The sequence below is a fragment of the Scatophagus argus genome, chromosome 8, assembly GCF_020382885.2.
Source record: "Scatophagus argus isolate fScaArg1 chromosome 8, fScaArg1.pri, whole genome shotgun sequence".
Taxonomy (NCBI): domain Eukaryota; kingdom Metazoa; phylum Chordata; class Actinopteri; family Scatophagidae; genus Scatophagus; species Scatophagus argus.
Window position 1 is genome coordinate 657,284 of NC_058500.1, and position 12,204 is coordinate 669,487.

General features: G+C 48.4%; 1 protein-coding gene across 5 annotated transcripts; it reads right to left on the reverse strand.

Moving 5' to 3' along the window:
- Positions 1-687: 687 nt before the first annotated feature.
- On the reverse strand, positions 688-12,015 carry ptpn18 (protein tyrosine phosphatase non-receptor type 18). 5 transcript variants are annotated; one of them, XM_046395648.1, is made up of 16 exons: positions 11,794-12,015; positions 9,250-9,358; positions 9,057-9,133; positions 8,548-8,643; positions 8,326-8,364; positions 7,956-8,024; positions 7,705-7,764; positions 7,220-7,362; positions 6,842-6,908; positions 6,499-6,576; positions 5,738-5,830; positions 4,749-4,801; positions 2,472-2,597; positions 2,208-2,389; positions 2,013-2,105; positions 688-1,811 (listed from the first exon to the last, which is right to left on the reverse strand). In XM_046395648.1, exons 1-16 carry the CDS (start codon positions 11,863-11,865, stop codon positions 1,738-1,740), a joined length of 1,431 nt encoding a protein of 476 aa, XP_046251604.1. In that variant the 5' UTR covers positions 11,866-12,015; the 3' UTR covers positions 688-1,737. The 5 variants fall into 5 exon arrangements, with proteins under 5 accessions (XP_046251604.1, XP_046251605.1, XP_046251603.1 ...); XM_046395649.1 differs by having other exon boundaries at positions 6,499-6,573; positions 7,705-7,767; XM_046395647.1 differs by having other exon boundaries at positions 7,705-7,767.
- Between the last annotated feature and the right edge of the window lie 189 nt (positions 12,016-12,204).

The window sequence follows — 12,204 nt, forward strand, 5'->3', positions numbered from 1 at the left end:
CCTCTTCCTCTCTCTGTCTCTCTCTCTCATGTTAACTTTCTCTCGTCTCCATTTTTCACTCTTATGACACATGAATTTATGTTATTTGTGTTGGCAAAGCAAACAGATGAAAGCATGTGAAGCAGCTGATTTGTCCTCCTGCAGTTTGAACCTCCTGAAACTTCAGTTCAGTTTCACACAAACTGAAAGCCGTCAAACGTTTTGCTCAAAACTTTTCTTTATGAAATACAAAACACAACCAAACAAACTGCAGTTTACTGATCAGCTGATTGAACACTCGCTCAGCCAAAGCTGCACAGATTTCATTTGGCTCCTCCTCCTCCTGCTGCTGCTGCTGCTGCTCAGGTGTGCGCACGATGGGCGGGGCCAGCTGGTCGCCACTACACCTCATCTCAATGGATGACATCCTGTAAACGCCCTTGAGTGCAGAGAGCAGAGCATGAAGCTGAACACAGAGTTTTGGGGGTCTCTGCGCTGCTGTTTTTTTGTTGCTCTGCTGCCTCCTGGTGGTCAGCAGTGGAACTGCAGGGGTTTCATGAAATCAGTTTGGCTCCGGGTTCAAAGGTTATTTCACACATTTGACACGTAAAGTTCGGCCGTCGTGAGGAGAGCTGCTCGACGTCTGATGCCAGAGTTGTTTAGTGTTTGTGACGACACATTTCAAACTGACAGTAAATTACAAAGTCATTGGTTATTTGATATTTTAATGGATGACAAAAAAAGAGAAAAGTGAAAAAATTAATCCACCAATAAATAGTTCAATTTTACAAAAGAAACAAAAAAATGTTCATCCCAGAGCGCTTTGTTTCGACTTCTGACAATCGTATGTAAGATATACGGGTATTGTTAGCATTGCTAAATTTATTAATTTATACATTTATTAATGCATATTTTGAATGTAAAATTAATTATAAATGAATGAAATGTTCTATAGTTGTGTGACATTTGTTGTCCTCCATACAAAATATTTAAAATCACCTTCACCAATAAAAAGCCGCTCACACATGAACTCATCAGAGTGAAAAGGCTCACGCTGCATAATGAGTACCTTTACTTTTGATACCTGAAGTACACTTGGCTGTACTTGTGTTTTACCTGCAGGTAAACGTGTGACGTTGTGTAATCACACACACACACACACACGCGTCCTTATCAGTGATAGGTTAGTAACGTTTCTCACTGAGGTGCTCAGGAAGCTAATCCAGGCAGTGGGAATACCTGATTTAAAACTTTTACAGAAAGATGTGCTAACATATTGTAATCATCAGTCAAGTAAAGAACAGCAACAGCAACAATCACAAACTAAACCATTAATATTATTATTGAATTGATTAGCCAGTCACAATTTTGTGGAGATGTATAGCTGAGTCTGGGCGTGCAGAATAATAATAACCAATTAGTCAGAACACGGTGAGATTCACCCAAATTTAAAAATACAGAAATTTCCCTTTAACTCTTCGGAGTCCGTCAGAATACATATGAAAGACCCAATCAGAAACAGCTGTGGGGTTTGAAACCGTGTCCAGGCGAATCCTCCTCCTGCTCCTACGTGAAGTTCTCCTCAGAAACAGTCTGTAAAACACAGACGTGACCACCTGCTGTGCAGAAACACGAACATGACAGAAACGCTGGGTGTGACCAGCAGGAGGACAAAACGACAAGCACCACGTCAACCCGCACGCTTAATGCACGACTCCAGTCCCATTCATCCAGTCCAGCTGACCCGGTTCGGGTGTTTCATCTCTCCAGGCGGCTCCACTCGGCAGGAGGATCTCTGGGTCCTCTGGGCTTCTGAATACGACAATTAAAGCCTGAAAAACAACAGAACGCTCTTAAGCACACGCTCAAAACACAGAGAAGTCGAGCACCGTCGACAATGAAAACCAACATCTCAGCGACAAGATACGAATTGCTAACTGCTAACTGATATAATGTGTTGTTTTTATGTTTCTGCTCTCAAAATGACGGACTGCTCCTTTAAAGTCAGAGAGCATCTGTGCAGGTGTACTGACCGATACCACCAGGTGAACAGAGGTTGGTCATTTCTGACAGCGAGGAGGAGGAGAGATCCTCATAGTCATCGTCTGCTGGTGAAAAAGGTTCAGCTGGAAGAGAAATTTATTTATGTTTATCACAAATCTGTTTTCATCATCTCTCACTTCCTTCTGTTTTTCCTCCACCCACCCTTCCCTCCCACTCCTTGTTACCTGGCATCAAATGATATTCCCCGTTTTTGTTGGGTGATGATGGCCCCTCCCCCGGCCTGTGATTGGCTGGCATTGCTGTGTCATAGACAGGTGTGGCAGAGGGTTTAGCTCGGTGTCTGACGGTGCTGTAGACCGGAGCTCCCACAGGATCGTTGTCATAGTGATGGGACGGGGGAAGAGTCCTGAGGGTTAACAAACGAGACGAGTGTTTGATACGACCTGAAACAGGTGAGATGCGAACAGGAACCTCAGGTGTATCTTTACCTGCTCTCACTGCTGTATCTGGGCGTGGCCACAGCGGAGTGGGTGGAGCTAGTTGAAGGTGGGTGGGGATGTTTGGGCTTGTTGACCACAGCATATGTGTCACTCATGTCAGTCTTTTGTGACTGTCTGTATACATAAAGAAAGAGAGAGATATGATAAAGGAATGTTAGCTGCTAACAGAGCTATCGCACAGGATCCCCATGAAAACTTTTCTACATTTCTGTTTGTTAGTGAGCTTCAGAGCTGCATTTCTGAAGTGTCCACAGAGCCCAGCTAGCTGTTTACCGCCTGCTTCCGGTCTTTATGCTAAGCTAAGCTAGCCAGATCCTGACCCCAGCTCTGTAAGGTCAAAGCAAAAGGTTTTAAGAGTGAAAACACAAGAAGACGTGCACTAACAGAGTTCAAACAAGTCCTTCGGGTTTATCATGAACTCCTCTCCACATGTGAATCACAGGGAGGAAGTTTTCTTTCTAGCCGTTTAACATTTTTAATGTTCCTCTCTAGCCAAAAACAGCAGAACAAAAAGTGAGAACAAACACCAGCAGCTTGCTTTCACATTTTGCACGTGTTCCTGAAAGTATTGAGCTAGCAGCGCGCTAACATGCTAATGCCTCTTAGCGCGCTGCTAGCTGGGCAGCCCATGTGGTGCTGTTTAATTCTGCTGGTTTCTGCTGTGTGCACTCATGGGGCTGTGTCGAATAGGAAAACTTCCTGTGATTACAACATCTGGTTTGCAAAAGATTCCAATTTGCTTTAATATACTGAGAATTACTTTGTAAAGTCACATACTTATTTAACAAAACGATCAGTGTCATTAAAATTGACAAAGAAAAAGTATAAATAATTATAGAATATTCTTGTTTAATATCTTCTTTTAGCGACTGTTGCACACAGTCTACTTTTTCATCATTCGAAATCATGTTATCAATGAAATACACAGTATCAAATAGAAATTCATGCATCAAGCTAATGCACTGCTGCAACACAAGCTGAGCTGAGGTCACATGACCTCCTCCTGTTCACCATTTCCAATCAGAATCCAATCAGAGGCCAGATTTTTGTCTTGTATTATTATCTCTACAATAGCAGCTATAGGATCTGGAAGCTAAGAGACAAAACAGGAAGTGGAAAGGACAGAAAAATGGCAGGGCCACATGAGACACATATTTGGACTTCAGGTACCATGATGCACTGCACAGCTGAGAGAACATCAGTCGTCCGCCGTCAGTTTAACACTACTTTTGCTGCTCTGCATATTTGCATTTCAGCAGGAAGTCACTCTGCCCTCAACTTCCTGCTCTGGCTGTGTGATCGCAATCGTCATGGTTACCGCGACACAGGAGGGAAAGCAGGTTTACTGAAAGAAAGGGAACTTTAATCTCTTCATCCTCTGCGTAGTAAGTTCTTAGGGCATCTGGACTTGTCAGGGTTCTTGAAGACATTTCGTCCTCATCCATTAGGGGCCCCTTACACCCCCCCCCCCCCCACACACACACACCTTAATAACCACCTCACCCTTAAGAGGAAGAGGAGAAAGGTTTTTAATCCATCACCACTCCTCCCACTCCTCCATCCTCCTGCTTCACTTTCCTCCAGATCATTTCTCATTTCTCCTCTTACTCAAATCTCCTCATCCTCCCTCTCCTTCAGCTGTCCTCTCTCTTCCCAGGTGCCCTCACTCTGCTCCGTTTCCATGGTAACGTGGTAACATATGGGGATGGAGGGATGGAGGAGGGTGAGAAAGTGTTAAATTAACACCTCGGGGTGAGACGCCTCTCAGCCAACAGGCAGGCAGACAGACAAACAGGCAGGCAGGCATACAGACAGGCAGGCAGGCAGGCAGACAGGCAGGCAGGCAGGCAGGCATACAGACAGGCAGGCAGGCAGGCAGACAGGCAGGCAGGCAGACAGACAGACAGGCAGGCATACAGACAGACAGGCAGACAGACAGACAGACAGACAGAAAGGCAGGCAGACAGGCAGGCAGGCAGACAGACAGACGGGCATACAGACAGACAGGCAGACAGACAGAAAGGCAGGCAGACAGGCAGGCAGACAGACAGACAGGCAGGCAGGCAGGCAGGCAGGCAGGCAGGCAGACAGACGGGCAGGCAGACAGACAGACAGACAGAAAGGCAGGCAGGCAGACAGACAGGCATACAGACAGACAGGCAGACAGACAGAAAGGCAGGCAGACAGGCAGGCAGACAGACAGACAGGCAGGCAGGCAGGCAGACAGACAGACACAGACAGACAGACAGACAGACAGACAGGTACCTCTTGCTGGAGGAAGCAGGTGTTCTCTTGGTTTTCTGCTCTGGTGCCTTCAGCTGGAGAGCAGAAAGCAGCACAGCAGGTTAGTTCAGTTTTCCAGGTTATTTTCAGGTCTTGAAAAATTTCCAGGCCTTAAATAAAGTCTTAACGTATTAACGGTCGTTTCAGTGATGTTCTTCCCCCCACAGCCGACATGCTGACACACACTTGACTGCTTTTATCTGACTGACTCTGGCTGGTCTTCAGCTGAGCTCGTGAACCTGCAGGAACTCAGGAATCATCAGCTGCAGTCACAATGAGCTGCAGCAGGAAGCTCCTGCAGGAGTCAGCTGATCTGAGGTCAGACAGGACAGGAGTACTCGGAGTACTCTGAGTACTCGGAGTTCATGTTCCTGATTATACTCACAAGCTGTTCCTGAAGTAGCAGTTTGAACACAGAGTTTGACTCGTTGCAGAGTATTTTTACAGTGTGGTATTAGTACTGTTACTGAAGTACAGCAGCTGAATTCTTCCTGTACCACCAGAACGCAGTACAAATGTGTTTCCAAACGTCAGCGTGTCCTCTCTGATCGAGTAACATGTGACCTGGTTGTCCGGTTGAGCTCCAGATCTCGTTAAGCAGACACACAGAGACAAAATGAGCAGTAACACAGCCTCACGAAGTCCACAGGGTCCAGGGGGCTGGTGGACTGCAGGAGGACTGAATGTGTCCCTGCAGCTTCACGTGGAGTCCACCTACCTGTCAGCATGCGTCCTCTGCTACGTCTGCTTCAGTTTCAGTGAGTTTCTCCCTGTAGAGTGTTGACCAGCACACACGCTTCGGTGTGTGTGTGTGTCCTTCTGCTGTCAGACCGTCTGCAGCAGTGAGTTTGCATGCAGGAAGTCAGACTCAGGGTCCACTTCCTCTTTCTGTCTACTTCCTTCAACACTGACTCCAGCGTGCTGCTTCATAATTAACCCTTCGTGGTGAACGTGTCCCGTGTGTGTTTTACCTGTGACAGGTTGCAGTACAGCGGACCACTGGCGGTCTGCAGGGCTCGCTCGAACATGACGGCGACCGCGGTGAAGATGAACTCATACTGGTCCTGCACAGGAGACAGAAAAGTTTCAGTAAATTGTCCCTCACGGAGTTGGAGCTGACGTTCTGGAGAGGATGTGCGTCATCGTGTTTGAATAAAGGAATCGCTGACTGTGTTACTGGCAGAACGGAGGGGAAGAAGAAGAAGAACTGAGAGGCTGCACTGAAAATATTCACACAGTGGAGGAGAAGCACGAAGGTGCACAAAGTGGAAGTACTCAAGTAAAGTACAAGTACACTACATAGACATGGGGCTGTTCCTCAGGGTTTGGGCTCGGCCCCTGACTTCCAGTGAAGGGAAATCTTAATGCTTCAGCATACCAAGACATTTTGGACAATGCTATGCTTCCAACTTTGTGGCAACAGTTTGTTGACTGTGGCCCAGTGCACACGCAGGTGAGCTAAAGGTGTGTAGCTGAAGGTGAAGGTGGAGCTGCAGATGTTTGCGTCCTGTAAACCTCCTGATCACCAGATGGTAAAACATATCATCTGTTGTTCAGCCTCACACTGACTGTCAGTCATCTTAATTCCAGTCCAGTTCCCACATAAACACGCACTCCCACATGGAAGAGCGTCGGGCGTTAAATTGCTGGCTTGTCTTTGATCGGGTATTTCAAAATAAAAGCGTCAAAAGGTGTTCAGGAGAAACGGGCCTGATGCCGTAGGGTCACGTACTTTAGTCTGGACGGCCGACGGTCTCTGTCTCCTCAGCTCCAGGACCACCCTCAGGATGCTGAAGTCTGATGTGATCTGCTGCATGACAGACAAAGACTGTTGACTGAGTTTAGCTCCAAGCTGACAACAACCCATGAAGTTTGTGGTTGACATCTGAAGCCCAGATGATTTGTGTTACTGCTCTTATTTCATTTCCTCTTTTATGGAGGACGAAATATGAAGTGAGATGAAAGCAGCACAAAACACACACAGTGAAAAGTCAAAGTTTACTTCACAGCAGTATGAGTACTGCAGTATTTGTGTCTGTGATTCAGTGGCCATGTGTGGTGTTAGCGTGTGTTACCTCTGTAACCAGCAGGTCGTGGATGTAGTCGAGTGCACAGATGACTCCTGTCCTCCCACAGCCGGCACTGACACACACACACACACACACACACACACACACAGGAACAGATGCAGTGTGCATGTTAACTGCGCCATCGTTAGCAGGTGTTACCTGCTGCATATTCACAGCCTCCTGCTTTCTGTCTGTGTGTGTGTGTGTGAGAGAGAGAGAGAGAGGAGTTGCCATATGTGTGATACAGCCTGTTGAATGTTAATGACCATCTGACCTGAGATCTGTGCTGCTGGCAAAAACAAGCGTCAGTAATGATGTGGAATGAACAGCCGTTTAGAGGCGGATGGAGTGTGTGTGTGTGTGTGTGTGTGTGTGTGTGTGTACCTGCAGTGTATCAGCAGAGGCGAGGTGTGTGTTCCCTGGCTGTTCCTGGCTCTCTCCAGCAGGTCCAGGACTCCTGCAGCCTCAGAGGGAACGTCATGATCGGGCCAGGACAAGAACTGATACTGAGTCAGTGAGCGGCTGCCCTGAAGGGGGAGGAGAGGGAGGACCGGGGGGGAGGGGAGGGGGAGGGTGTTTGTTTTAAAAACTGAGCCCCAAATAAAGTGTTGGAGAAAAAGGAGTTTGATCAGAAAGTGCTGAGGACAAAAGACGCCACAGACAGGAAGTGATGTGATGCTTTGGGATCATCGAGGAGGCGAGCAGCTACTGAAGGGACGACAGCAAGCCGAGACGGTTTGGACCTGAACCCGCGTGAGGGTGAAGGTCTGCTCCATCAGGAACATGTGCTTCAGTCCCAGTCCTCCTCCTGTTCAGACTGACAAAACTGTAATCCAGAAAGCCCCTCAGGAACCTGATCCTGTTCTTACCTGCTGGTATGTGACAGTCAGAGTCCTGACCACCAGGTCCTCATCAGGACGTGTCTCCCCCTGCTGGAAACAAACAGGAACAACACGCAGCACGCTTGTTTGACCTGCCACATGCAGATGCAATACTGCAGTACTTCTACTGCAATACTGCTCTGTCTTTACTACATGAAGCTATAAACTGCAAGTACATTAGAATTATTGTGTGTGTGTGTGTGTGTGCGTGTGTGTGTGTGTGTGTGTGTGTGTCTTACGCTGTGGACAGTAAAGGGTCCAAATGCAGCCGACTGGTGAACTGGGGTCCAGTAACACTCACACTTTTTCTGCAGAGGACAAAGTGTCTCTGTGAGAGCAGAAGGCGCACGTTGATGATGTCATGAAGCAGTGTGGGATTGTGGGAGTTGTTGTTGTATTGTTCCTGATTAAGCAGAGTTTTGCTTCGCTGTCTGCCTCTTGGACCTTATAGTTTTATATTAGAATCAGAAATTCATTTATTTATCCCTGAAGGGAAATTCTTCTAATGTTTTTTTTATAAGATTTTAAGCTTTGGATTTTTTTTCTTTTCCTAACCAAATAAACTGATGAGAAGAGGTGGACTGGAAATGTTTGTCTTCTTGTTTTTACCTTTCCCATCTCTATCTCTCTGCAGGCCATGACTATCACCTGGAACACAGAGACACGACAGGGCCAGACATTAGACACAGCCTCCTCTACCCACTTCATAACGTTATCGATTAAGTTCATTTCAATCCATTTGATTCCTTTGCAATCACTTTCACTGCGTGTGGCCCAGACTAATTCCTGCTCAAAAATATAAATAACAACTGATGAGTGTGTGTGTTGGACCTTGACATCCTGCTGCCAGATCATCCTCCAGAAGTCGGTCAGAGTGGAGCTCAGAGGAGCCTGGGAGGCGATGTACCTTCTGTCTGCTGACGCCCCCTGCAGGACAAACACCAGCATTACAGCACAGCTCAGAGCCGATCAAACACAGCATAACCAGTGAGAAAGTCCACTTTGTGAAGTAACAAAAGCCGACAGATAAAAACAGTGAAACAAAGCTGCAAAAAGGCATGAAATACTCAAATAAAGTACAAGTACCTCAAACTTGTAATTCGGTTAGTGTACTTAATTACTTTACAAGACTGTATAACAGGTTTCTATGGGACCTGGAGGAGGAGGAAGAGGAGGAGGAGGAGGAAGAGGATGAGAAGGTGGAGGAGAAGGTGGAGGAGAAGGAGAAGGAGAAGGAGAAGGAGGAAGAGGAGGAGGAGGAGGAAGAGGATGAGAAGGTGGAGGAGAAGGAGAAGGAGAAGGAGAAGGAGAAGGAGAAGGAGGAGTGAAGCAGTGGTCACCTTGATGAAGCTGGCGTTGATGTAATCAGAGTCACAGTCTGCAGTCAGTAGAGACAAAACCACCCGAGTCTGGTCATCTACACACACACACACACACACACTGAGGGATTTTATGTCTGATATTTCTGTAACACGGTGTGCTGTACATGTGAGGATGGACAGAAGGACATGAGGACACAGTGTGTGTTCCTACATGGCAGGATGTCTTTGTATCTGTTCTTCTTGATGTTTTCCTTCAGGGCTCCGGCCTCAGTGGTCAAACCCAGTTCTCTCTTTAACATGGAGGTCTGTGAACGCACCACCTGCCCCAAAGACATGCACACACACACACGCACGCACGCGCGCCCACACACACACACACACACACAGTTCCTGTTTCAGCAGTTTGGTGACAGAAGCTCCCATGAGCAGAAACACATTGTGTTGGTGCATTTGAGGACAGTCCGACATCTCGCACTTCAAAGCAGACCAAAGCCTTGTGATCTGCTTCATGTCCTTCATCATATTTACACAGCAGCCAACTGTTCTCAGATGTCCTGAGAGGAGTGTACTTGAATGCAGCAGTGGGAGGACAGTCACCTGCACCGCATGCTTTCCTCTCTGTGATGTTCAGAGAACCTGAGAAGTTCTCATGAGATTCGAGTGAAAAACGGCTGACAGCCTGAAGCTGCACCAACATTAAAATGAATCATTTTCCTCTGAAGCCTGACTTCTAAAGCTGTGTGGAACATTTATTCATTTTCAGCTTCAGTTCAGCTTCCGGAGGAGGCCTGAGTTATTTGGTCACTTTGTGTTTCTGCGATGTTGGTGGCTGCTGTGTGGTTTGGTTAACACCTCACAGACACGACGATGCGTTCAGGGAAAATAAGGCAAACGGACTTGAGCCTCTCAGGTGTTCACACTTCATCCTGATGAGTCATTCCAGGAACGACGACAACAAGGAAGCAGCGCTGCTGGATTAATAACGAACCAGCCAGAAAGAGGAAGCAGGAGTGCTGAGTGAGTCACCTCCAGGTACACACACACACACACACACACCGAAACAAAGTGTGTGTGTGACGTGTGTTTAGAGCCGTCCTGTGAAAGCCTGTAAAGACTGCAGTAAACTCAGGGGAGGACAAAGTGTCTCACTGAGGCTTTTACTGCACCTGAGAGGCTGCGGTTTGTGGGCAACAGGAAATGAAGACAGTGTGGCGGTGGACAAAGTGTCCAGCTGACAGAAGGCTGTGGTTTGTCTCTCGTAAGACGTTTAATTTAGGAAGTAAATGTGGCGTGCGCGTGTGAAAGACTCAGACAACAACGGGTAGCAGGTCCTCTGCAGGTTCACACCAAGTCCTCTGAGTGTGGACAGACAGACAGACAGACACTCAGTCCAAACAGCAGACAGTCACAGACAGTCTGCAGGTTATTTCTGCCTGAGTCCAACCTCCCTGCGGTGTCCTCACGGCATGTCGGGACGTGACTGAGCCGCTGGCTCTGGACGGACTCGTTTACCTTCGCCTGCTGTCCAACAGGATCCTGATCCATGAGCATCACTGACGTTTTGATGCTTTGTCCACAAACACCACACTGTCAGTAAACAAAGTGTATGTATGTGTGTGTGTCCACAGTCTGCTTCGTGAGACCCAACAAACCGGATGTTAATGGAATTAAAAGGCGTTGGACCTTTGAGGTCTCGGGCCACAGTGGTGGGCAGAGGAGGTCCTGCAGGTCCTGAGGACTCGAGGACTCAGAGGCGGTACAGCTGAGCATCAGAGTCAAAGCCAAAGCAGCACAGACTTCGTCAGTTTGGTGTGTGAGCACCTCAGAACTGATCCTGTCGTGGTCTCATGAGAGGCACAAAGACCAGCTCTTTAAAAGGTGTTCTGCACTGCACACATTTGAATGTATGTAAATAAACTTTGTGAGTCTGTGAGCGGTGCAGGTCCAATAAGAGACACGGCGCAGCCACGTGAGACCTGTTCCGGTTCTTCCTGACAGAGGAGGATCTTTGTTCTGGATTTGGTGCTCTGGGCTCAGATCAGCAGCCCGGCCTCTCTATCAGATCCCGGGCTGCAGCTCATTTGAATGGAGAGCGCAGAGGTCAGCCGGCACCGCGGCAGCTTTTTCCAGGAAAGCAGAACACGTCGAGTGTGTGTGTGTGTGTGTGTGTGTGTGTGTGTGTGTGTGTGTGTGTGTGTGCGCGCGCGCTCTGTAAGCCTCCATCAGCACGAACCTGAGTCCTGACGCGCGCTCTGTAAGCCTCCATCAGCACGAACCTGAGTCCTGACGCGCGCTCTGTAAGCCTCCATCAGCACGAACCTGAGTCCTGACGCGCGCTCTGTAAGCCTCCATCAGCACGAACCTGAGTCCTGACGCGCGCTCTGTAAGCCTCCATCAGCACGAACCTGAGTCCTGACGCGCGCTCTGTAAGCCTCCATCAGCACGAACCTGAGTCCTGACGCGCGCTCTGTAAGCCTCCATCAGCACGAACCTGAGTCCTGACGCGCGCTCTGTAAGCCTCCATCAGCACGAACCTGAGTCCTGACGCACCACCTTCTCACTTCACTTCCAGCTCCTCTCATGTGTTAAGGCGGACTGCAGACCTTTGGACGTCGCGTCGCGCTCGCGTCAGGGTTTTGTTCTCAGAGAAAACTGATCTGAGTTTTAAGCACCAAAGCTAAACTCACAGCTCGACGGTGTCCAGCTGTGAACCCGGTCCCCCCACAGACACACACAGAACTGAAGACTCACTCACGTTGTACTCCTGATCCAGAGTCCCGGGATCCACGGTCCTCAGCGAGGACAGCAGGGAGGACAGCAGCTCCATGTCGCAGAGACAACATCCAACACCTGAGCCGACCTGCTCAGACTGTGTGTGTGTGAGTGTGTGTGAGTGACGAGCTGCTGACTGACCAACGGAAAACTGAAACTGTGTCTCCACCTCTGAGGCTCTCACTTCTGTCTCTGCGTGACTCCTGCTGGTTAATCATTCAGCAGCAGGTAGCCGTGTCTCCGCGTGGACGGCGGGGCGGGGAGGAAGTGCGGGGAAACTTTGAAATCACACCAAGTTCACAATGTTTGCTTGCTAAACTTTAATGTGCCAACGTGTGTCAGACGGCCGCTTCCTTCCTCAGGGTGACGTAGGTGCCAACATGCGTCCCCACCA

Coding starts and splice junctions, on each gene's coding strand:
- ptpn18 (XM_046395647.1), bottom strand. CDS start 11,865: ATGGAGCTGCTGTCCTCCCTGCTGTCCTCGCTGAGGACCGTGGATCCC. Junction 6,909..7,219: donor CCTCTGCTGATACACTGCAG/GTACACACACAC, acceptor TGTGTGTGTCAG/TGCCGGCTGTGGGAGGACAG. Junction 2,106..2,207: donor GGAATATCATTTGATGCCAG/GTAACAAGGAGT, acceptor TTTCTCTTCCAG/CTGAACCTTTTTCACCAGCA.